Genomic DNA, 23,008 nt, shown 5'->3' with positions numbered 1-23,008 from the left:
CAGAGGCCAGACAGCAGATGTCTCTGACATTGATGGAAACCCTATTCAAACTTCTGTGCATGCTCCTATTGTTTAATTGCTGCACCCAACTCAGCCACAGAAAAAGATAGCTTTTAAGCTTTTGATGAAAATTAGTTGTTGCTTCCAGCCTATGCCTAATAGAAGGCCTCAGTTGTCAAGTCAGGGTTGAATTATGGCACTTGCCAACTGGTTATGGAGGAAGGGGATGTATCGTTTTAATCGTCTAATCAGGCTTTTCACAACAATAACATACACATCCAGATCAGACCTTCCTAGTCATAGCAGCCGGGTCAAACACACTCCCATTTCTGGTGTATCTGTGGAGCACAGGAACCTTCCTACAGGTACTTCAGGTTAGCTACATGACAGTCCTTAGCCGCTAATGGGGTTGTGTTCCGCAATACCAGGAGATGCTACACTGTGAGATTATTCAAAATCCTCCACTTAAAAGTGCCTCAAATAGGGGAAAAACTTCAAAGGTCACAAAAGGTCAGCAGTCAGATTGGCCTCCTTCAGTCGCAAAACAGCATCAAATCTGGGCCAAAACTGAACTTTTGACCACAAAGGGATCTAGTCCCATTTTCAATTGGTTGGTGACGCTATGGTCCCCAGAGTTATGGTGCAAGGAACCTCCAACCAGCTCCTGGCATGTTCAGAGGCCAGAAAGCAGATGTCTTTGACATTGATGGAAACCCTATTCAAATTTCTGTGCATGTTACTATTGTTCAATTGCTGCACCCAACTCAGCCGCAGAAAAAGATAGCTTTTAAGCTTCTGATGAAAATGAGTTGTTGCTTCCAGCCTATGCCTTATAGAAGGCCTCAGTTGTCATGTTAGGGTTGAGTTCTGGCACTTGCCAATTGGTTATGAAGGAAGGGGAGGTATCATTTTAATCGTCTAATCAGGCTTTTCACAACTATAACATGCACATCCAGATCAGAGCTTCCTAGCCATAGCAGCCGGGTCAAACACACTCCCATTTCTGGTGTATCTGTGGAGCACAGGAACCTTCCTACAGGTACTTCAGGTTAGCTACATGACAGTCCTTAGCCGCTAATGGGGTTGTGTTCCGCAATACCAGGAGATGCTACACTGTGAGATTAATCAAAATCCTCCACTGAAAAGTGCCTCAAATAGGGGGAAAACTTTAAAGGTCAAAAAAGGTCAGCTGTGAGATTGGTCTCCTTCAGTCACAAAGCCTCACCAAATCTGGGCCAAAACTGAACTTTTGACCAAAAAATAATTTAATGCCACTTTCTATAGGTTGGTGACGGTATGGGTGGGTCATTTTTGGGCCTCCAACCGGGTCCTAGCAGGTTCAGAGGCCAGATGGAAAATGTCTCTATCTGATTTGAGGGAACCCCTATTCAACCTTCTGTGCATGCTCCAATTGTTTGCTTGCCGCCCTCCACTCGGCAAGCAAAAATATATAGCTTTTAAGCTGTTGATGAGAGAGAGTATTTGCTTCCAATCTATGCCTAATAGAAAGTCTGAAAGGCCTCAATCGTCATAATAGGGTTGAGTTCTGGCACTTGCCAACAGGTTATGGAGAAAGGGGAGGTCTCATTTTATTTGTCTAATCAGGCTTTTGACAACAATACCACGCACACCGAAATCAGATCTTCCTAGCCTTAGCAGCAGAGTCAAAGACACTCCCATTTCCGGTATGTCAGTGTAGCACAGCGATGGACAGTTCTGCAGGCTGTAGGATATAGTAAAAGTGTCATGCATGAGCCAGTCTCTTTATCAACTCTTCCCCTACAAATGGTACCATGCATTCCTGCAAAAACCTCCCCCACCTGCAGTAGGACGGCAAAACAAGTGTTTCACAAAATGGCGGATTTTCCGTCATGACTGCATTATAAGATCTTGCTGGTATCACTTTAAGCCCTATCAAATGACCTTGGGGACCAATTAATGCTTATTATGGGCAGATATTTAAGAAATCATAGAGTATGCTGTTTTTTCCCCGTAAAGTAATCATTTTAATTTTGGATTCCTGAGTTTTAACATTTTGGACAGTAGATTTCTTTGCTGTTTAAAATATGTGAAAAGAAAAATTGCTGTTATGATGAAATCTATGACAGCCTCAGTTAAAATTATTACACAAACCTTTTTCTATAAATTAATCAAAATTAGCTTTTTAGGACAGTACAGCATGTTTATTGTATATAAACTAAATATTTTTATACCAATGATAACAAAATTAAAATTAATCATACAGAAAATCTAAAAAGGATCCTAAACATTATGCCCCTAGAATAAAACTCAGTGCAAAGTCATGGCTATTTTTACTTAAGAAAACATCTCAGACTTAAGTCAGAGCCAGCAACCACTGAGTGACCCCTCCCTGACCCTCAACTTTGCAACATTCACAACCTGCAGATGGCCCATCAAGCTATTATCCAATCAGAGTCATGCATGTGGATTCTGCAATGTGCAAGAGGAATTCATGCTGCAAATTAGGAACAACAGTTGTTTGGCTCTGCTAATGTTTATAAAAAATTATTTGTTTCTAAAATAAACATTATTCAATGTACAATGGATTCTTTTGTTAAAATTATTAAATTATCAGGGGGTAATAAATCAGTGCCACACAACCTCAAGGTTTAATTTTATGTACAGCATAGGCTTTTTCTTCAGTGCATTAATCAGTAAAACGTAAAAAAATATGTTTATTTTCAAATCTTAAGTACATTTACTTCTCAATTACTTAAAATGACAAAAAGGTTGGTTGGACTCCTCGGTTCTCACTCTAATGGTAAAAAACATTTTGGTAAATTAATTCTCCATGCATGCTCCTATTATTCACTTGCTGCTCCCCACTTGGCCCCAGAAAAAGATAGTTTTTAAGCTTTGGATGAACGAGAGTCCTTGCTTACAGCCTATGCCTAATAGAAGGCCTCAATTGTCATGTTAGGGTTAAGTTCTGGCACTTGCCAACAAGTTATGGAGGAAAGGGAGGTCTTGTTTTAATTGTCTAATCAGGCTTTTCACAACTATAACATGCACATCCAGATCAGAGCTTCCTAGCCATAGAAGCCGGGTCAAACACACTCCCATTTCTGGTGTATCAGTGGAGCACAGGAACCTTCCCACAGCCACTTCAGGTTAGCTACATGACAGTCCTTAGCCGCTAATGGGGTTGTGTTCTGCAATACCAGGAGATGCTACACTGTGAGATTAATCAAAATCCTCAACTAAAAAGTGCATCAATAAGGGGAAAAACTTCAAAGGTCACAAAAGGTCAGCAGTCAGGTTGGCCTCCTTTAGTAACAAAGCCTCACCAAATTTGGACCAAAACTAAACTTTTGACCAAAAAATTATTTAATGCCACTTTCCATAGGTTGGTGACGCTATGGGTTGGCCTTTTTTGGCCTCCAACCCGGTCCTAGCAGGTTCAGAGGCTAGATGGCAAATGTCTCTCTCGGACATTGAGAGAACCCCTTTTCAACCTTCTGTGCATGCTCCAATTGTTCGCTTGCTGCCCTCCACTCGGCCCCAGAAAAAGATAGCTTTTAAGCTTTTGATGAAAGAGAGTATTTGCTTCCAACCTATGCCTAACAGAAAGCCTGAAAGGCCTCAGTCGTCATGTTAGGGTTGAGTTCTTGCACTTGCCAACAGGTTATGGAGAAAGGGGAGGTCTCGTTTTAATCGTCTAATCAGGCTTTTGACAACTGTAACACGCACATCCAGATCGGATCCTCCTAGCCCCAGCAGCAGGGTCCAACACACTCCCATTCCTGGTGTGGCTGTTGAGCACAGCGATGGACCATTGTGCGAGCTGTAGGATATAGTTACAAGATCATGCATCTAACAGTCTCTTGGTCAGCTCTTCCCCTTTTGCAAAATGTGTTTCACAAAATGGCGGATCTTCCCTAATTACCCTATTCAAAGTTCCTGCTGGTACCAGTTTATGCCCCATTTTAAACGGCCTTGTGAACCAATTAAAGCGTATTATGGGAGGATATTTAAGGACTCATAGAGGATGGCACATAACAAATGATGGCCTCCGACGTCCATAACCCCCCCCCCCCCCCCCCCCCCCCCCCCACACACACACACACACACACACACACAGCACAATTGCTTTTTGGGATCTCCTTGGAGCACTAAGGTCTAATGTTCTGGTGCCATTTATATTTTGCAGAATGAAGTGACAAAGTCATGCATGGGTTTCTGTTCTTCATATCATTTAGGCCTTTTTAACGGTACCAAGCATGTCCAGATCAGACTCTGCAGTGTGAAGCAATGGGTTCAAACACACTCATTGTGAGAGGCCTTAAGTTCCTTTTTGACTACATTCAAATGTATTAAAGGGCCCTGTTATGGTCTAATTGAAATTACCTTGGTGATAAATTATGTCTGTTTGTGGGATATAGAAGTGGCTAATTAGGAAATGGTTGGTGTTGTTTTGATGGTCTGATTAGCCTTGTTTCAACAGTGCCAAGAAAACCTCAAAAGAACAAACACACTCCATTTTGGACATGTTCCTCAATAGTATTACTTTTGTGAGCATTTAAACAGCAGTCCCTCAGCCCTGGAGCAGTTACAGACCCCAAATTCGCAGGGCATGTTTCTCATGCAGCCTGGAACGTGCTTGGAAATCTAGGTGGCTCAATATTAAGTACAATTTTTTCAGGTGTCTCTTCAGTAGCAAAGTGTCTTTTAGTTCTCCTACAAACCTACCTGTATCATTTAGGGTTGACAAAATTGGTTGAGTTTGTCGTAGAGGGCTGATTTTCACAAATGCTGTTCAGAGCATTAGCCTGAGTGGATTCTGAGAGTTTGGTATCACTGGACCATTTTGTCTGGGCGTGGCAGGGGCAAGAATGGGCAAAAAATTGACCTTTGACACCTCATGACACAGAGACACATTGTCCAATGTTGCCCGCATTTGTTGTGCAGCTTCCCCCTTAAATCTTCTACAAAGTAGGCAGAGCCCAACTTTCTATGACCTTCCTACAGCTACTTAGGGTTACCAACATGAAAGTCCTTAATGGCTAATGCGGTTGTATTCTGCATTACTAGGAGACACTACACTGTGAGATTAATCAAAATCCTCCACTGAGTAGTGCCTCGAAAAGGGGAAAAACCTGAAAGGTCACAAAGGGTCAGCAGTCAGACTGGCCTCCTTCAGTAACAAAAGCCTCACCAAACCTTAGACAAAACTGAACTTTTGACCAAAAAGGGATCTAATGCCATTTGCTACAGGTTGGTGGCACTATGGGAACGGGTGGGTAATTTCTGGGCCTCCAACCGGGCCCTAACAGGTTCGGAGGACAGACTGCAAATTTATCCCTCTTTGACACTGAGGGAACCCCTTCTGTGCATGCTCCTATTGTACACTTGCTGCCCCCACTCAGCCCCAGGAAAGGATAACTTTTAAACTTTTGATAAAAGAGAGTATTTGCTTCCAGCCTATGCCTAATAGAAAGCCTCAAAGGCCTCAGTCATCATGTTAGGGTTGAGTTCTGGCACTTGCCAACAGGTTATGGAGAAAAGGGAGGTCTCGTTTAAATTGGCTTTTAAAGGCTGTAACACACACATCCAGATCGGATCTTCCTAGCCATAGCAGCCGGGTCAAACACACTCCCATTTCTGGTGCATCAGTGGAGCACAGGAACCTTCCTACAGCTACTTAGGTTTAGAAACATGACAGTCCTTAGCCGCTAACGGGGTTGTGTTCCGCATTACCAGGAGGTGCTACACTGTGAGAGTAATCAAAATCCTCCACTGAAAAGTGCATCAAAAAAGGGAAAAACCTCAAAGGTCACAAAAGGTCAGCAGTCAGATTGGCCTCCTTCAGTCACAAAGCCTCACCAAATCTGGGCCAAAATTGAACTTTTGACCAAAAAATAATCTTATGCCACTTTCCATAGGTTGGTGACACTATGGGTGGATCATTTCTGGGCCTCCAACCTGTTCCTAGCAGGTTCAGAGACTAGATGACAAATGTCTCTCTCGGACACTGAGGGAACCTCTATTCAACTTTCTGTGCATGCTCCAATTGTTTGCATGCTGCCCTCTACTCAGCCCCAGAAAAAGATTGCTTTTAAGCTTTTGATGAAAGAGAGTATTTGCTTCCAGCCTATGCCTAATAGAAAGCCTCAAAGGCCTCAATCATGATTTTAGGGTTGAGTTCTGGCACTTGAAAATGGGTTATGAAAAAGGGGGAGGACTTGTTTTAATCATCTAATCAGGCTCTTCACAACAATACCACGCACATCCAGATCCAATCTTCCAAGCCTTAACAACAGTGTCAAACACAATCCCATTTCTGGTATGTCAGTGCAGAACAGTGATGGACCATACTGCAGGCTGTAGGATATAGTTAAAATGTCATGCATGAGCCAGTCTCTTTATCAACTCTTCCCCTACAAATGGTACCATGCATTCCTGCCAAAACCTCTCCCACCTGTAGCAGGAAGGCAAAACAAGTGTTTCACAAAATGGCAGATTTTCCCTCATGACTCCATTCAAAGATCTTGCCTGTATCACTTTAGGCCCTATATAAAATTACCTTGGGGACCAATTAATGCTTGTTATGGGCAGATATTTAAGAAATCATAGAAATCATAGTGTATCTTGTTTTCTTCCTGTAAAGTAATAATTTTAATTTTGGATTTCTGACATTTAACATTTTGAACAGTAGATTTCTTTGCTGTTTAAAATATGTGTAAAGAGGAATTGCTGTTATGATTAAATATATGACAGCCTCGGTTAAAATTATGACACAAACCTTTTTCTATAAATTAATTAAATCGAGCTTTTTAGGGCAGTACAGCATGTTTATTGTATATAAACAAAAATATTTTTATACCAATGACAACTAAATTAAAAATAATCATACAGAAAAACTAAAAAAGAATCCTAAACAATATGCCCCTAGAATAAAAGTGAGTGCAAAGTCATGCCTGTTTTTACAGGAAATATCTCAGTCTTAAGTCTGAGCCAGCAACCACTGAGTGACCCCTCCCCGACCCTCAACTTTGCAACATTCACAACCTGCAGATGGCCCATCAAGCTATTATCCAATCAGAGTCATGCATGTGGATTCTGCAATGTGCAAGAGGAATTCATGCTGCAGATTAGGAACAACAGTTGTTAGGCTCTGCTAATGTCCACAAAAAATGCTTTGTTTCTAAAATAAACATTATTCAAAGTACAATGGATTATTTTGTTAAAACTTTTAATTTATCAGGGGGTAATAAATCAGAGCCAAACAACCTCAAGCTTTCATTTTTAGTACAGCATTGGATTATTGTTCAGTGCATTAATCAGTAAAACGTAAAAAAACATGTTTGTTTTCAAATCTTAAGTACATTTACTTCTTAATTACTTAAAATGTCAAAAAAGTTGGTTGAACTCCTCGGTCCTCACACTGATGGTAAAAAACTTTTTTGTTAATTTAATTCTTTTGCAAAATCTGAAGTGGTGTATTGTGTGTCTGTGACACCTGGTGACAGAAAATAAAAACGTTATCTTTCTAAGTAGCTCAGAACTACCGGTCCTCACTTTGTGAGTGCTTTTACTCGGTCCTCACTCCGTAGGTCTTATACGAATGTGTGTATGTGTGTGTGTGTGTGTGTGTGTATTTATGTGTATATATTTATATATATATGTGTATATGCCAGAAAAACTGTAACTGTAAAGCATGAGGATTATCTATCATAAAATCTTACTTATGGAAGGTAATTCCCAGGGATCTGGTTTGTAATGACATTTTATTTGCGCACCCATAAGCGGAGCAAAAGTCGGGCATCCTGGGACGTAGCTCTGGAAGTTTGCTAACTGTCAATAAAAAAATCAAAATTATGTATTAAGTTAGACAATCGTTTAATTCAATTAATTGGTTCCATGTAGCCCCTAAAAGGCTGACGTTTTCAGTCAGCTAATTTATCTGGAAATCGGTTGAGGATTTACCGGATTCAGAGTGTCTGAAAACATAAAGTACCACTTTCCCGAATTGACGTGAATTCTGTCTGACTGCAGCTGGGTCTGACGCAAGGTGGCCGCTCTGTCGGCACGCCTCTCACCCGACGACACGGCGTCTACGTATATATGTCTGTGGTTTGCCAGCTATTGCTTTCTAGATAACTGTATGTCTCGCCTCAAACCATAATACTGCAACGGGATTGGCCCGAACCGTTTTTAGTTTGTGGCCAAACAGTTAAGACGGAAACCTGACAAGATGGAGTGTTTGTGAACGCACAAATACCGCGGGATTTCAGCTTGTAGGCAGGGTTACTAATGTAAAGCTATTTTTGACAAATGTATTTGCCTTTGTTTGCTGTTCCTAATGATTAAAAAAATCTCTCCTCTAGAATAAAGTTTGTGGCCTCTGTGGCAATTTTGACTCCAGTGAGATGAATGACCTACGGATAAGTGGCTCAGCCGGTAAATCCTTATCTTTTTTACCTTAAACTCTTTATATACTACTGTTGAAATAAAAATCCTAACCTTCTTTGTAGTGGTGAGCAGTCCACTAGCTTTTGGCAACAGCTGGAAGACTGCCACTCCTCCTTGCTCTGATGTGACCACTGAGATTTTTCCTTGTGAACGTAACTCCTACTGTTCTGCCTGGGCTCAGCGGCGCTGTTTGATCCTTAAGGGAGACGCATTCAAGGATTGTCACTTAAAGGTTTGCCAAGCGCTATTTAGCTAGTATTAACACTGACTAGCTACAGAGGAAGAAATTGGCCAAAAGCCTTAACATTTTTCTGGATGTTTATTGACCCTCAGGTGGATCCAGAGCCCTACTATCATGCCTGTGTGCAGGAGTCTTGCTCCTGTGAATTTGAAGGAAAGTTCCTGGGTTACTGCACGGCAGTGGCTGCCTATGCAGAAGCCTGCAGTGATCAAAATATTTGCATAGACTGGAGGACACCTGATTTGTGTCGTAAGTTATAATCCTTTCTATACAAACAACATCATCATTCAAAGGCACTAGTCATTTTAATGCTCTGTGTTATTTAATCTGTATTAAGCATATCATAACCTAATATTTTATTAATGCCTTATATTACACTTAAAATAAATGTGTCAATGATCTAATATGTACTGTTACATACAATCATTTCTTCATTAGCTGTCTACTGTGACTACTACAATGAGAAAGACCAGTGTAGGTGGCATTATGAAGCCTGTGGAACGATGCTGACCTGTGGCAAAGATGACAATTTTCATCACAAATTGGAAGGTGACAAGCAATCTTATATGTATTTTACGATGGTCATTTTTCTACTTCTTTGGAGAGTTAGTGCACACAAACACTTTAAACTCTTCATTATTTCAATGTGCTCTGAAGGCTTTTGCCATGATTTCAAAAGTTGTTTTGTTGTTTTTTTCCCTGTAAAAGGCTGCTACCCAAGATGTCCTAAAGAGATGCCATACTTTGATGAGCATACTGGCAGATGCACTGAATTGACAAATTGTTCCTGCTATTTCAATGAAACCATTGTCCCACCTGGAGAAGGAATAATTATAGACTTAGTTTTGTGGTGAGTTTAAACCTTTATGCATGCATTATATGCTGAACATAAAGCTGCATCAAAAGCTGATAAATCACTTTTCAGTAATTACTCATTATTTTTACTCTCACCCAGTACTTGTGAAAATGGAACATTCATTTGCCGTGAGTATCCACAAATGTTCATGATATATTTCTTGCTTTGCATTGGTTTATATAACATTACAGTGACTTTAACATATTCAAACCCACTAAAAATGTCCCATTATGGAAAGTTTTACCACCACGTTTATGGAATTTTATGTGGATGACCGGTTTTGCACAATTAGGAGGTTGAAGCAAGAGGACACATGGTTTTTAGAGTTTCCATCTATCTATTGTCTATACCCGCTTGTTCGTGCAGGGTCGCAGTGGGTTCTGGTGCCTATCCCCAGCAGTGTGTGAGCGAGAGGTGGGGTACACCCTGGATAGGTTGCTAGTCAAAGTAGCAAGATGACAACCGTTCCAGTAGTAGTAGTAGTCAAAAAGACTTGAGGCTAGAGCAGAGGTTCATATTTCGGTAGGAAAATTAGCTTAAATATACAGCCAGAACTGCAATGATATTTTTCAGATTATGTGTTAGATCATTCAGATTATGTGTTAGATCATCTGATCCCGTCAAAGGTTCTGTCAAAGTATGGACCTAAATCCAATTGGGAACCTGTAGAGAGTTGAAAATTGGGGTCCACAGGCACTACTTTGTGTTGGTCTTTCACATAAAATCCTATTGAAATGTAAAAAAAATAAAAATACATGTAAAACGTGTATTGGTATATAATCCAAGTCAAGGCACTGTATATTTTACATTAAACCAAAATATATATTTTTTGCAAAACTTTCACTTTAATTACTACCTCCACATCAACAGCTCCCACAGCAACAACACCTACAACTACCACAAGTCCCACTGAAACAACTTCTATAAGTACAATACTAACCACAACTACCCCTGCACCAACTACGACTTATTCAAGTACAACACTGGAAACTACTGTTTCTACACCTCCAACTACGACTTCTTCAGGCACAACACTGGAAACTCCGGTTTCTACACTTCCAACTACGACTTCTTCAGGCACAACACTGAAAACTACGGTTTCTACACCTCCAACTACGACTTATTCAAGCACAACACTGGAAACTACGGTTTCTACACCTCCAACTACGACTTCTTCAGGCACAACACTGGAAAGTACGATTTCTACACTTCCAACTACAACTTCTTCAGGCACAACACTGAAAACTACGGTTTCTACACCTCCAACTACGACTTCTTCAGGCACAACACTGGAAACTACTGTTTCTACACCTCCAACTATGACTTCTTCAGGCACAACACTGGAAACTATGGTTTCTACACCTCCAACTACGACTTCTTCAGGCACAACACTGAAAACTACGGTTTCTACACCTCCAACTACGACTTCTTCAGGCACAACACTGGAAACTACTGTTTCTACACCTCCAACTACGACTTCTTCAGGCACAACACTGGAAACTACTGTTTCTACACCTCCAACTACGACTTCTTCAGGCACAACACTGGAAACTACTGTTTCTACACCTCCAACTAAGACTTCTTCAGGCACAACACTAGAAACTACTGTTTCTACACCTCCAACTACGACTTCTTCAGGCACAACACTGGAAACTACGGTTTCTACACCTCCAACTATGACTTCATCAGGCACAACACTGGAAACTACGGTTTCTACACCTCCAACTACGACTTCATCAGGCACAACACTGGAAACTACGGTTTCTACACCTCCAACTACGACTTCTTCAGGCACAACACTGGAAACTACAGTTTCTACAACTCCAACTATGACTTCTTCAGGCACAACACTGGAAACTACAGTTTCTCCAACTCCAACTTCTTCAAGCACAACACTGGAAACTATGGTTTCTACACCACCACCAACAACTTTGTCAAGCACAACCCTGGTCACGAGTGTACGGACTTCAGTCACAACTCCTGAGACTAAAACTACACCAACTTTGTCAACCACACAAAAGTCAACAATATCAGGCTGTTTCTGCAGAGACCTGAAACTCAACAAAAGATGGGCCTGTGGTGACACTTGGACAGAGGACTGTTTTGTTAAGAGCTGTGCAAATGGGAATATACAGTTGACCCCGGTGGTTTGTCCAGAGCCTGTTATTCCCAAATGTCCCAGAAATCGGACGATAAAGATCATGGATGGATGCTGTGAAACATTGAGGTGTGACTGTGAGTGTATTTTTCTTTTATAGCTTCAATAATATTCGTTTCCAAATGATTTATTATGTCTGCATGTAGATACTAAAATAAGTCCTCTTACTTGAATATTCCCAGGTCGCTGTGAGCTGTATGGAGACCCTCACTACATCTCTTTTAATGGCCTAACCTTTGATTTCCTGGAAGAATGCACCTACATTCTGGTGGAAGAGCAGTCACCGTTGCACCAACTGACCATTGCGGTGGACAACTTCTTCTGCGTACCAGGGCTCTCAGGCTCCTGTGTTAAGGACATTATCGTAAAATATCAGAACCACACTGCTAAACTCGGTATCAACTATCAGAGTGCTTCTGTTAAGGTATTTATTTTCTGTGTTTTGCGGACAACAAAAATATAAGCAGATAACTATTTCATCATTATGAGTCTGAGAGTTCTTATAATGCAATAACAAACTATGTTATCGAGTCAGACGGATTGACACTAATGTATCTACCTCAGGCCACTCTGAACAATGAGACTATACAGCCACCCTATGAGGAGGACGGGATAAGGTTTGAAACCACGGACTACGAAGTGTTGATCCATCTTCCTGAGATCCGCTCTTTTGTCTCTCTCTCGCCGTCTTTCACCCTGGTCGTCAATCTTGCCATGGAGCACTTTGTCAACAACACCCAGGGACAATGTGGTATGTTTTGAACAGGCAGTGATGATTCACAATTTTAAATTAATGTAAACTTTCTTCTCAGCAGTCTACACCAAACGAATGTATCTTGTCTCCACTGCACATTTAATTTCCATACCATACTTGTCTGCAGCATCCCTTCTCTGTATCTAACTACAATACTCACTTTCCACTACAACCACTCCACAGCATGATGCCACCACGTCTCTGCTTGATAAGAGAAATGTTCTTAGGTTTAAATACCTTACGTTTACTACTTTGAACATGCTTTTTTTGTGGTCAAATACCTCAATCTTTAGGCTCCATTTGAATGCCCTTAATAGCTCCAAGCTTCTTCTTCTAGTTCCTGTTCCTTGACCTTTCTTGAGTTCAACAGTAAGAACTCTATTGAGGGGAGGTAAGGAGCTTCGGAAATATATAATTAAATACCCAAGATATTATAAAACATATGCCTATGATGGGTGAATGTAAGCTACTGACCTCATAATTCCCTAACCCTCCCACAAAAAAGCATCTTGCAGATTTCTTTTGTTTTTGGCTTGTTGACACGAAAATTTTTCCTATGATGAACACATTTTAAAACCATTAATCCCATTAATAACCATAGGATATAGAAGATGCCGTTTTCTATCGAGCTCTCTCATCACCACAACGGATCGGTACAGTAGATTATTTTATTAAGAGGAAATACCCTATGTGAGAAAGTATACCTTATACCCAAGCCTGTAGAATCAATACATTTTTGACATAGTACCTGTCTGGCAGCATGAAGTAGGTTAAGATATATCGGAAAGCAACACATCACATTCCATTCTAAATAAATTCAAGCAGACATGAAGAGTCACAAAGGGTTAGAGAAAACATAGAACCTTCCCAGGAGTGAGCAGTCTTCTAACTTTACTCCAAGAGCATGCAGATAATTCATTCAGGAGGTCACAAAAGATCCCAAAACAACATTTAAAGTAATGCACACTTCACTTGTCTCGGATAAGGTCAGTGTTCAAGATTTAATACTAAGAAAGAGACCGGGGGAAAATGGCCTCCCTGGTTGAAGCTCTCGATTTACCATTAGATCAGAGTAGAGAGTAGAGCCGCTGCTCCTCCACATAGAGAGGAGTCAATTAAGGTGATCCGGGTATCCGGTTAGGATGCCTCCTGGACGCCTCTCTGGTGAGGTGTTCCGGGCCCGTCCCACAGGGAGAAGACCCAGGAGGAAGACCCAGGACACGCTGGAGGGACTATATCTCCCGGCTGGCCTGGGAATGCCTTGGGATTCCCCCGGAGGAGCTGGCCCAGGTGGCAGGGGAGAGGGACGTCTGGGCCTCTCTACTGAAGCTGCTACCCCCGCGACCCGACCCCGGATAAGCGGAAGAGGATGGATGAATGGATGGATCGGTTCTAAGGCATAAACCACTGACCCAAATAAAAAAAAACAGCAGAAACTTGTTCACCTATCTGACTGCATAGTAATAAAAGATTTGTTTTAAAGTATTACATGCATTCTTAAGATGTTTTTAGATGCTAAGTATTGTTAATATCTAAGCTGATGTACCCTAGAAACATTTCTCTGAGCTCCACTTCCATCCTGTCTGCAGGTGTGTGTGGTGGTGCTTCATGCATCCGTAGAGGAGGACAGATCGAGAACGACACCTGCTGTCATAGGACAGCCTATGACTGGGTGTACCATGACCCTATGAAGCCACAGTGTTTATCTGCACCAGTAGACCTACCCTGCAATTATCAGGATCCCACTGGGCCCCCACCTACCTGTTCTCCAAACCCACTATGTCAACTGTTTGAACACCCGTATGCTCCACACACATTAACTGTGTAAAATGTCCCCAGCGACGATGTGTTTACTGTAACTACAAGCTAACTTTCCCAAAATGTCTGTCTCTGCAGAGTGTTTGATGACTGCAGCAAATATGAAGATATGAGTGTCAAAAAGAAAAACTGTGAGTTTGATTCATGTACAACCCAAAATGCTGCTTGCTCTTCTTTGGCTCAAGGGGCTAAGGAATGTAAACATGCTGGTTTCTGTGTCGACTGGAGACAACTGACTAATGGCAGTTGCGGTGAGCCTTTTTCTTTCTTTCTTTACCTTTCTGTCCCATGCTTAGCAAAGCTGGCAAAACACATGGATATTTTAGACTTTGTGTGTTAATAAGTTGCTTTTAATCCTGGGTTTCAGGTGTGAAGTGTCCCAAAGGATTGGTTTATGAAGAATGCCGAGATAAAAAAGATGACTACTGCTTTGGAGGGTATGACAGTTTTCCTTCAAGTGTATATTTCACACCCTACAAAACACAGCAGGAGAAATAAGCATTGAATGCAACATTTTTCTCAGTAAATACCTTTGCAATCAGCTTTATACATAACACAAACTTCTCATCAAATGTGAGTGACAACACCTGTAATACAGGTAGACAGAGAAATAAAAAAAGTTGCCCATAAATAGTCTCTATTGAGTGTAAAAGACAATTACTGCTTCAAAACATTTCCAATATGGAGAAACAATTTGCGGATCTTGTTCAAAAGCCGGTTGACTGTCCTGGCCCTTCTTGCACCTTTGTTGTGTTTGTCTGAAGCCAATTCAGTTCCCTTGGTTGCATACTATATATGACAAAACATCCCTACACCAAACCTCACTATTATTCAGGTGGTTTTAGGATTGATGTGGAGCACCATTCCTCCTCTAAGCATGGCGTTTAACAACACTGAAAAAAATACATTTTGCTCTACGTCTGATCAGATTATCGCCTTCCAGTATTTCATAGGATCAAACAAACTTCAACGTACCTTTTCTTCAGCAGTGGAGTCTGTCGCAGTGAGTAGAGAAAGGCTTTAATGCCTGGTTCCCACAGCAAGATTTTAATGTTGTTGGCTGATTTTTAATACCTGAGAGGCACCGTATGTGACGGTAAGGAACTCATAGCTATTACAGGTTTGTTCGTACAGTGTGTGGTGTCCGTCCGTTCAAATGACAAGCACAACGCACCACACGGGAACAGGTTTCACTCAGGAGCATTTGGATGTCAGACTGGAAATCTCACAAAATCTCTTAAGCTCAAACGTGAGTTAAGAGTAAATAAACATGGCCGACGAGGAAAGATAATGGCGACAGTTTGTGGACTAATTTTAAACAGAGAAAAAGACATTACAAGGATTAAGGGGTTGGAGACGTTTGCTACATTATGATATGGAGGTGATTTGTGGGCTTTTTTTGCAGGTTTTTGTCACTTCACCTTCTGATTGGCTACATGTCACATTCAACAGGCGGTGTGCTAATTTACATGATTCCTCAGGGAACATTACACTAGTGATGAGAACGGCAGCTCTATTGAGTCCTTCCGAGCAGAATCGATCACTCTTAACACACCACACACGGCAGCAATATCTCATAAGATTATCTTAAGAGCCATCCTGATAATCGGGGGACCCTTAAGATTGTCAGAAAGAGAAAATCGGGGCAAAATCTAGTAAATAATCTTGCTGTGAAAAGCCGACATTATTTGAAAAAGCCGACAATCTGATCTTACTTTGTACTGATAGGAGGCGGGTGTGCTATTTAGATACTGCCAGATTGTAACTATTTTCTTTGCTTTTGCCTTATGGTACCTCCTCTTTCTCATTTGCTAAACAGTTACTCCCCATATTGTTCCACTTTATTACTCATGATTTATTCACAAGTTTTCTATAATTACCTTGTTTGTGTGGATGACTTTGGCTCTTGTGAATATATTATGTGAATTTGATGTCAATAGCCCCTCTCAATCCCTGGCCAGTGGCCAGGAATACATTTACGAAGGAAAATGTTGATGTGTTAAATTCTTAATGTTCATGCTGTTTTTTTTTTTTGTTGTTGTCTTGTTTCTTCAGCGTTTGTCAAGAATTTATCCCTGTCTTATTCTTCTCTTCAGAGTCGTTAGATCAGGTTCCATTCTTAACCAGACCAGCTCTGGTTGTTTCTGCCCCCCAGGACTTGTCAGAGCAGGAAGCCACGCAGAAAGATGTGTGAAACAATGCAATTGTGAGTACCACGGTCTAGAATGGTGATAACAACTTCTAAAAGATTTTACTTCATGTTTTGTACCTGGACTGACTACCTTCTTTCTTCTTTGAACAGATTGCAAAGGACCACTTGGAGAGCCTAAATTTGTAAGTATTTTTTCTTCAATGATCATAAAAGTTGCCTGGTCACAGCCAACTACTTGGTTTATTTCTAGCGAAAAGGGTAGTTTTTTTTAAATCTAATTCTCTGAAACTAACTTCTAAGTTAAGAACATTTTTATCTGCTTTCCAGCCTGGAGAGGTGTGGGAGTCTGGTTGCCACCTGTGTACATGTAACAGTCAGACTTTAACTGAGGAGTGTTCTCCAAAACCTGTCTTACCAACGCCTGTCTGTTCCGCAAATGCCACCTTGGTAAACATCACTTGTTGTGGTGATCCGATTTGTGGTAAGAGCTGAAAATGAACTGAGATCTAAAGAATGTATTGATGTGTTTATTTATGTATTAATTTATTTAAGATTCTTAATCCCTAGTTTTACTGGGAATTCGGTACTTTCTGTTTTTTTACAGCTCACGCCAGATGTTTCATTAATGCTATAAGTTAGCAACCTCCTTTATTTTTCTAATATTTTAATTCATGAAATGAAATCAGACTTCTCTTGCATTTTGGCCACAGTAATTTTTTTACCTTTTTATCTTTATTTTATTTTTTATCTTTTGATTGAAACGTGTTATTCCTGCACAGCATTGTTACATATTTGCCTCACCTCAGGGCTTGGTCTTTAAAGTTATTCTATTTGTAGAATCTGCCACATCCCCAGGATCTCCCAGTTATTAAAAATTCTAAATTAAAAGTAATAGAATAGAATTAAATTTTATTGTCATTGCACTGTCACAAGTGCAAGCAACAAAATGTGTTCTCTGCTTTTAACCAATCACCCTTGGGGAGCAGTGGGCTGCCACTGTGCGGCCCCCGGGGAGCAATCTGGGGTTACGTGTCTTGCTCAGGGACCCAAAGTGCAGGCAGTGGGGATCGAACCAGGTACTTGCATCCTTCTCTGAGTGCAAGCACACTGCTCTAACCACTCAGCCAGCACTCCCTGTACAGCACGCCAATGTATTTAACAGAATGACTGAGCAATTATTTAACAAAGAAACCAGAGTGTCATAATCCAAGATACATGTTTTATAATCCTATTTCTTTGGAGCTTTGTCTAGATTTTCTCACTTTGAACTCAACATTTTCTTGGTATTGGTCATTTTTCCCAGTTAAGCCCTAATACGCCCACATTCCAACCAATCAGGGATGTGGCATAACATCTTTTCTCTGTTTTGCTGCATTTTAGTGTTTAAAAAAGTAGAGTTACATCACACCCAAGTTAAAAGCACTTTGGTTGCAAGTCGCAATCTAGGGGGCGTTAAGGGTTTTGGTGCTAACGGATATTCACAATCAAAGCCAGTCACCATGTATCGCTCACTAATTTAAGCATTCAAACAAAAACATGTTCACTGGTAGCAGTTTTGCAGCACTATGTGTCCGTCCGGTTTAAAAGTATGGTAATGTTTCAGAAGGGCTTATTACAGTTTATATGTGCACAGCCACGTTTGACACTGAACCTGGAGTTGCTCAGTGAGTGCAGACTGAAGTGGGCGAGCTTGTGTTTTTATTTTATTTTTTTCTCCAGAAATCTATTGGAACCAAACCTCTCTGCCAAAGTTGTTATCACATTGCAAACATGGATTAAAATGAAGAATTAAACTTCCTTGTTTTTGGGGAAATGACTCATGGAACATTCAAACTTGTACTTTTCTAAGTTTCTGTAGAGGCAAGCTGTCCTTGCAGTGGTTGTGCTAGCTTGTGTGTAGACATCAAGATTAGAAAACTATGTTTTGTTCCCATATTTATTTATAATACAGCAAATAGCAAAATTATCCTGCTACATTTGTAACACTAGAGCTGTTTTAAAGTATTTATATTCTTGAGCCACTGCAAGAGGCCTACCAGTCTCATACCTGACACAGTAAAGGGTATTTAGCAGTGACATGTTTGCCTTGACAGTAAAACTGATGATAAAAAATTTTGGAATCTTGTAGTGGCATTGAAAGCAACTTCTCCTATGGTTCATTGCTTGTTTTACGTGCTTTAATGCTGCCTTGCTTTTATCAGACCCCTCTTGCTTTATTTTACAGTTGAGAAGACCTGCAGCTACAATGGAACCACATACAGTGTATGTAGTTTTACATCATGAGATCATCCCAATTGTTTATGTTGTCTAGTTTGTCAATTGTATCTGTTGGATGTAGTTGGGAGACAGATGGAATGACACAACTGACCCCTGCTTGTCCTTCACCTGCACTTCGAATGGCATTCAGAGTGAATCAAGAGACTGTCCCTCCAACACCAGTCTAGAGGTACCACAACTTAGTCTTGTCTGTAAAAAAAAATCGACTTAATTTACCATAATTATTTCTTCCTATTTCAGATCACAGTTGAGTGAAAGTGTGTAAAAGTCTCTGCAGTAGCTGGCAGAAGTCCTCACATCCCTTAAAGTTTGTCACATTTTGTCCGATATAACCACAATCGTGAAAGCCTTATGTTTGGCATCATTGTGACAGTTCAGAGCAACGTGGCGCATAGTGTGAACTTCTCTTTACACATACAAATCAGAACAGTGTCCCAAACGTTTATATGCAGACCTTCTGAGCCAGTCACCTCTCAAATGACTGTTACAGCTGCAGGTTTCTTTTTGAGCTTTCCAATCTTTTCCCCTGTAAATTTTGCCACTCATTCCCAGCTTAAATTAGTCTTAGACTTTGACTGGGCCATTTTAACACACAAAATGTGCACTGGCCTAAAGCGTCCCATCCCGTCTAGCTTTATGTTGTCCTACTGCAAAAATTAGCCTCCACACTTTTTGCAGCCTGTAACAGGCTTCCTTCTAGCATTGCCTCCTATTTAGCTATTTTTACAAGTCTCTGCTGGTGCAATGCATCCCCACAGCATGATGCTGCCACCAACACATTTAACCATGATATGTTCAGGTAGAGAAGTAGCAATCTTCCTCACATGGCGTTTTGCATCCAGGTCAAAAAGTTGAGTTTTGATCTCATCTGATGAAACCACCCTTCCTATTGTCCCAGCATGGCCTACAGAAAACTTGTTTTGATGCTTTTCCATTAAGGCCAAATTTGGAAATGCACCTTTTATTGTTGTCCGATTAACAGAGTCTCCTGTTCGAGCCGTTGATCGCTCCAGCTCCTCCAGAGATACCATGGTCCTCTTGGCTGCTTCTTCGATTAATGCTCTCCCCCGCCCAGCTCTCTGCAGCTCGGTGGTTTAGGTGGAAGGCATCATCATGGTAGATTTGCAGTTGTGCCATTCTCATCCAGTTTTCACACGATAAGCTGAACAGCGCTCCATGAGACATTCAGAGCGTTAGAAATGCTTTAAACCTCTCCACAACCTTTTTCCTAGCCCTTCTTATAATTTCCATCGTGGCCTTTACAGATCATTTGATTTAATAATAATCTTAAATTGAACCCAGATGGGGGCTGCACAGTGAGAAGCGCTGTTTCCTTGCAGCAAGAAGGTTCTGGGTCTAAATCCAACCCAAGGTCTTTCTGCATAGAGTTTGCATGTTCTCCTGTGCATGTGTGGGTTCTCTCCGGGTACTCCGGCTTCCTTCCACACCCAAAAAACATGACTGTTAGGTAAATTGGCTTCTCCAAATTGTCCTTAGGTGTGAGTGTGTGTTTGAATGGTTGTTTGTCCTGTCTGTCTACATGTTGCCCTGCGACAGATTGGCGACCTGTCCAGGGTGTACCCCGCCTCTCGCCCACTGAACGCTGGAGATAGGCACCAGCAACCCCCGCAAACCCATGAGGGATTAAGCGGGTCAGAAAATGGATGGATGAACCCAGATGGATTGGATTTACTTTGAAGCCAATTTGGTGTGATGGATGTTAATTAGTAGCATCAGAGTAAAGGAGGCTGGATACAAATACGAGCTACATAACATAGAGGTTTTAAACCTGGCAAAATGTGGAATAGCAAAAAAATGACTTTTAAAGCTATTGTGAAGGATGACTTTCCAAATGATAAACCTAACTATATGTTTTAAGAACAGGGTAATCTAGACGTTTAATGATTACTTGTTGTGAAATGGCTCTCCAGGGCGACAGGACTGTGAACAACCAGAGCTGCTGCTTGACCTGTAAGTCAAGCAACAATACAAACTCTACATTTTACCCATTAGATGATCACCTTTGCAGCCCTTTTTGAACTTAAACTTCTGGGTGAACTCAGGTCTTTGTCTGTCTTTTCCAACTCCAGGCAACCAGACTTGTGCACCCAAGCTGACCAAAATAAACGTCACCATCAACGACTGCTCCACCGTCATCGAAGTACCTGTGTGTGATGGCTACTGTCAGTCCAAACCCTGGTGAGTAGAAGCCAAGCTTTAACCGCTTAAAAGCAAACATTTGCTTCCGTTTGGTGTGTCTCTCTTACTAACCCCCCCCCCCTCTGCAACAGGGTACTGGCGCACGCTTTCCTGGATGTCCAGCAGGAGTACAGATGCTGCCAGGAGCAGGGGTCAGAGTACAGACTCCTGGATGTGGAGTGCTCTGACCTCACGATCAGAAGATACAATTACACGCATGTGACCAGCTGTGAGTGCAAAGCCTGTGGGATGTCCTGAGCAGCAAACACAACCAGCGCCTTTACACGTTTAAATTTGATCCTATTGCACTCAAATTGAACTGATGATTGGGGAAAATATTTCCCCTTCTTTGCTGAAAATAATCTATCCACTATCAAAAGCCGTTACCCAAATCCAAATATATACTATGAATGTGAACTAGAGATGAGTTGTCTCCTCTGTTTAACTTATATAACAATAAAGGCAATAATTGTGTGTGGTTCATCTTTTTTTTTCTTTGTCCGACATTATATCTAATTCATATCGTCACCACTTGAAGATCAACATGTTCCACACCTGTGGTTATAGGGTGGGAGGTTGAGAACGTCCCTTTAAAAAGGTTTACTAGAGCTTGTTTCTAGTGCTGGTTCAAAGGGAAGCAGGATATGTTTAGTAGTAATGTTACATGAGTTATGAATGTGTGAGCACACCAAAAGAGAATTTAGTAGATACAAGGTCGTAACTTGAGTGTGCGGCTCAATTAACTGCCCTAAACACAATAATCATTATTTTTTGTGAGCAAGAGATAAAAGATATCTATGTATTATTATTTAAGCTGACATGAGTAAAGTGATACCTGAGAAAAGAAAGTGAAAAATAAATAAATAAATAAATTATGGGCTTTCTGTATATAAGTGAACACTTAGAACCAGGAACCCAGCACCTGTGGGTGTTTGTGAGAGTGCACTTGAGTATGTGAAATTTATCCAGAAGGAAATTGCTCAATAGTGGTTGTGAAGAACCAAAGGCCCGCCTTCCCGAGCACCGAGGCAGGCGCCAGGGGACCCATAACCCCGAACTCCCAAAGGGGCCCCGACAGCAGGGCGCCCAAGAGGTGCCAACATAGGATATCTGCAACCCCCCCTCCCCCAAAGAAAAAGGAGAGACGGCCCCGAGGAAATCCCTCAGCCACCACAATGCCAAAGCCCCCAGGAGCCACGGGGGCGAGCCCGTGGGCTCCCCCAGCAGCCAGCTATGCTGAAGTGGTCCCGGCCATGGGCCCCGAGGCCCAAAGACCCCAGGGGTGCCCCGCTCCCGCGAAGCAGCCACCGGGAATGAGCCGTCACCCACCCGGGAACCTGCCCCAAGCCAGAGGGCTGCCAATGCGCCAGCGGGCCAAGGCGCCAGCCAGCGGAGGGGGGCAGGACGGGGAGGGATGGGCTCCGCACCTAGTGGAGACTTGAAATGTTCTTGGGAGAGGGAGCGGACTGGATTCAAACTCATTCATACCATCCCACCCTAGTGCCCCACTCACCACACACATACTTCCAAAAAAAAAAAAAAAAGACGCTGTACACACATTCCCACAATACACTCACATCCAACAATCCCAAGTGTGTGGGGGGGGGGGGGGGGGCACCACAATCTAACTATCCACCTGCCTGTGCCCGCCCCCCAGTCCCGCCCCCAGACAAGACGCCCCCCCCGGACCAGGCCCCCCAAGCAGGGGGCCAACATGACCCTTACGGGCCATGCCACCAGAGCCCCCATCACCCCCTAAATACCTAATGAACCCACTCCCTCCCCAACCTCACTGTAATCACCCCTTCCCCCACCCCTTTCTGCGGAGAGCAGAGGCATCAGCCCCAGTCCCGGCAAGCTGCTTGCACCCCACAGCAACCCCATGCCAAGACCCTGGACCCAGTGGCCCGCTCCTCCTCCGGGCCCCAGACTCCGTGCTGCAATCGGAGAACGGGGGTGTGGAAAAGACCCTGATTCTCCCTACGCCCGCTCAGATTTTGTGTTGTTGCATGTTGTTCTCAACTGTGTTTAAAACTGGGAGCGCCAAAGGGGGTGCCCGGCACAGTCCACCCCCCCCCCAACCCACCCCCCCGCCGGAAGGTAGCTGGTGCCGGCGCACC

At 42.2% G+C, this 23,008-nt stretch overlaps 1 protein-coding gene across 1 annotated transcript in view; it reads left to right on the top strand.

The window, feature by feature from the left end:
• LOC110369429 (mucin-2-like) overlaps window positions 1–21,362 on the top strand; it is a 44,065-nt gene extending 22,703 nt beyond the window's left edge. Inside the window, exons 25-44 of the mRNA XM_036148852.1 lie at window positions 8,349–8,421; window positions 8,496–8,665; window positions 8,767–8,923; window positions 9,113–9,223; window positions 9,383–9,524; window positions 9,630–9,658; window positions 10,401–11,765; window positions 11,871–12,112; window positions 12,253–12,439; window positions 14,032–14,242; window positions 14,339–14,511; window positions 14,628–14,697; window positions 16,357–16,466; window positions 16,563–16,594; window positions 16,740–16,893; window positions 18,637–18,674; window positions 18,751–18,858; window positions 20,621–20,660; window positions 20,774–20,888; window positions 20,981–21,362. Of these exons, the coding sequence (XP_036004745.1) occupies window positions 8,349–8,421; window positions 8,496–8,665; window positions 8,767–8,923; window positions 9,113–9,223; window positions 9,383–9,524; window positions 9,630–9,658; window positions 10,401–11,765; window positions 11,871–12,112; window positions 12,253–12,439; window positions 14,032–14,242; window positions 14,339–14,511; window positions 14,628–14,697; window positions 16,357–16,466; window positions 16,563–16,594; window positions 16,740–16,893; window positions 18,637–18,674; window positions 18,751–18,858; window positions 20,621–20,660; window positions 20,774–20,888; window positions 20,981–21,146 (3,693 nt within the window). The 3' untranslated portion in view covers window positions 21,147–21,362. The remainder of the gene's footprint in view (window positions 1–8,348; window positions 8,422–8,495; window positions 8,666–8,766; window positions 8,924–9,112; window positions 9,224–9,382; window positions 9,525–9,629; window positions 9,659–10,400; window positions 11,766–11,870; window positions 12,113–12,252; window positions 12,440–14,031; window positions 14,243–14,338; window positions 14,512–14,627; window positions 14,698–16,356; window positions 16,467–16,562; window positions 16,595–16,739; window positions 16,894–18,636; window positions 18,675–18,750; window positions 18,859–20,620; window positions 20,661–20,773; window positions 20,889–20,980) is intronic.
• The last annotated feature ends 1,646 nt before the right edge of the window (window positions 21,363–23,008 follow it).

This window comes from Fundulus heteroclitus, chromosome 17, assembly GCF_011125445.2.
Source record: "Fundulus heteroclitus isolate FHET01 chromosome 17, MU-UCD_Fhet_4.1, whole genome shotgun sequence".
NCBI classification, from domain to species: domain Eukaryota; kingdom Metazoa; phylum Chordata; class Actinopteri; order Cyprinodontiformes; family Fundulidae; genus Fundulus; species Fundulus heteroclitus.
This window is presented reverse-complemented; position numbering and strand designations above follow the sequence as displayed.